Genomic DNA, 2,404 nt, shown 5'->3' on the forward strand with positions numbered 1-2,404 from the left:
TTTGTAATCGCGGTGTCACCCAATTCGCCTGTGAATAGCGCCTCGGATTCCTCATCATATCAGTAACAAAGATTTATATCATTGTCCATTCCCACAGGATTCGGCAATTTCAAAAAAAACATTGCAGCATCTTGAGCGGATGAAATGGATAATGTCTACTATTGGTGTCGGATCGAGTACCTGGGGTGTGCTGTTTTACGTATCATTATTTTGTGTCATCTACCAATTGATCATGACGTATGCTAACCTCGTTGTTAATATCAATGATATCGAGTATGTTTTAGCTAATTTGATGGACAGCGTAGGTCTTCTCACCACCGGATTCTGTTTCACTCTTGTGAGCTTTCATAACGCCTCTATTATCAAAGTTATTGAAGTTATTAAAAATAATTGTGATCCGGGACACTACAAAATTCTCAAGGAGAGACAAGTATTTGAGGAATATAATCACATCATTGACATATTGTTCAGAATAGCTAGCTATTACTTGATACCTTATGTGTGCATAGTCTGCATCATTCCAATTTTATCACGTTCGTCAGGTGAATAGTTTCCAATAATCCATAGCGTCTATTCCTTCATAATTTGCTTTGAAATGTAGATCGTACATCCGTCGATTCAAGTAACGATTCCAGTGTCGAAAACAATTATCCACTACCGTTAGACCTCTATCAGCTCCACGATATCAATAACGAAGTGATATATTTTCTGACATACATGTTCATAGTGATAATATTGACATTCAACGTTCTCATCCGCTTGAATATCGATTTTCTCTTTGTACTTACCGTATTTCATCTGTGTGGACAAATTTCGGTTTTATCAATTCGGATTGAGAATTTAACAACCAGTCATCCTAAGATCTTTCAAGAAGAACTTATAGCGGTGATAAATTATCATCACACTATCATATGGTAATTCTTTACAAAAGTGTATCCAATTTTTTAGAGTGAAATTGTTAATATTGTTCAACAGGTTGAGCAAAAGGATGAAAAGAATATTTAGTTTTTATTTGGCCTCATTTCTACTGACTTCAACATTCCTCCTGTGCTTGACAAATTACCAAGGGTTAGCTGTATGTTTTCAGAGTGGTAGTTGATGCTTTCACGATTGCATAATTTTCACTTTATCTTTAGAACATGAAGCAAGGTAATTCCTTTAAAGCCATCAGATGTTTTCTATGCACATTTATTATTTCGGGAATGGTCTTTGTTAACTGTTTACTTGGAAACTTTCTTGTTGCTGAGGTAATTAAAATACAATTATGAAGCTCCAGCTCAACAGTACATTGAGTGAAATACGTGGCGAATTTTCAGAGTGGCAACTTGGAGAGGGCATTCTACGAATGTTTATGGTACAAAACATCTCCCGCTTTTCAGAAGATGATTTTGGTGTGTCTGATGCAATCCCAATCTCCGTTGTATCTGAGTGCTGGCGGATTTACTGTCGTCAGCCTTGCTACATTGACAGCAGTGAGACCTTGTCATTTTCGATATCAAAGCATTGATTTGTTGATGTTTTTTATGAAATATTCAATACAGGTCATGAAAACTACTGCAGGATATCTGTCATTGCTACGCGCCGTTATGTAGTTAAAATCATACGGTGTAATTTGGAGCTAGAGGAGTTCACGATAATAGTTACAAAACATTTAGGTAAATAATTGAAAACTCTCCACGGACGAAAAAATATAATAGAAAAACTTATCGAATTCGTTAGAAAATTCTATTGAATTTCTATTGAACTGTTCTATTAGTTTTTGGCCGATTCTATTGAAATGTTCAATAGAAAATATTCAGTAGAAACAGTCAATAGAATTCAATTCTTCTATAGAACTTATTCTATTGAGATATTTTCTATAGAATTTCCTCGGCTCAAATTTTCGAAATTTTTTCGTTTGATTTTCTTGATGAGAAGAAAATGAAAATAGAATGAAAAAATGTAGCGAAGCTACTTATTTATCGTTCGAATTATTTCACTATATTGTATTCGCACCGGCTTAGCAGCCGAATACCTGACTACGTCACCTCCTGACGATTCGTCATATTTCGGGCACCCTCGATCGGATGATCTAATTGCCTATATCGTCGCGAGAGACAGATTCGTCATAGCTCTCAAGGTGTAAACATTGACACATTCGCTGTGAATAAATTTCATTCGATTTCTACCGTTATAACGCGTGTTATAATTTCATCAACCCGTCCAACATTCCCGAGTATCCCACAAATGGTGACCCCGACGTGATCCTTTTAACGTGATCCTTTTAACGTGATCAATAAAATTATCGTTTTAACGTGTTCAGAGTGAAATAGTTGCCGTTAAAATTAAAGTAATTTTCGATCGCGTGGTTTTCGTGGATCATTCGAGAAGCGTTGGATTTTTCGACACGTGCTCGGTAGCGTTA

The 2,404-nt window shown here is 36.1% G+C and overlaps 1 protein-coding gene across 1 annotated transcript; it reads left to right on the top strand.

Annotated features, from left to right (window-relative positions):
• Nucleotides 1-232: 232 nt before the first annotated feature.
• Nucleotides 233-1,592, top strand: LOC114841375 (odorant receptor 4-like). The gene is made up of 6 exons (XM_029126335.1): nt 233-542; nt 602-914; nt 976-1,075; nt 1,137-1,247; nt 1,317-1,472; nt 1,542-1,592. The coding sequence occupies exons 1-6, from the start codon at nt 233-235 to the stop codon at nt 1,590-1,592; spliced, it is 1,041 nt and encodes a 346-aa protein (XP_028982168.1).
• The last annotated feature ends 812 nt before the right edge of the window (nt 1,593-2,404 follow it).

This window comes from Diachasma alloeum, unplaced genomic scaffold (genome assembly GCF_001412515.2).
Source record: "Diachasma alloeum isolate Michigan unplaced genomic scaffold, Dall2.0 Dall_scaffold_00366, whole genome shotgun sequence".
Classification (NCBI taxonomy): Eukaryota; Metazoa; Arthropoda; class Insecta; order Hymenoptera; family Braconidae; genus Diachasma; species Diachasma alloeum.

Excerpts from the sequence above, each read along its gene's own strand:
- LOC114841375 (XM_029126335.1), top strand. The coding sequence starts at position 233 with ATGACGTATGCTAACCTCGTTGTTAATATCAATGATATCGAGTATGTT. Across the intron at positions 543-601 it reads AATTTTATCACGTTCGTCAG|ATCGTACATCCGTCGATTCA; the intron begins GTGAATAGTTTC and ends TTTGAAATGTAG. Across the intron at positions 1,076-1,136 it reads CAAATTACCAAGGGTTAGCT|AACATGAAGCAAGGTAATTC; the intron begins GTATGTTTTCAG and ends CTTTATCTTTAG.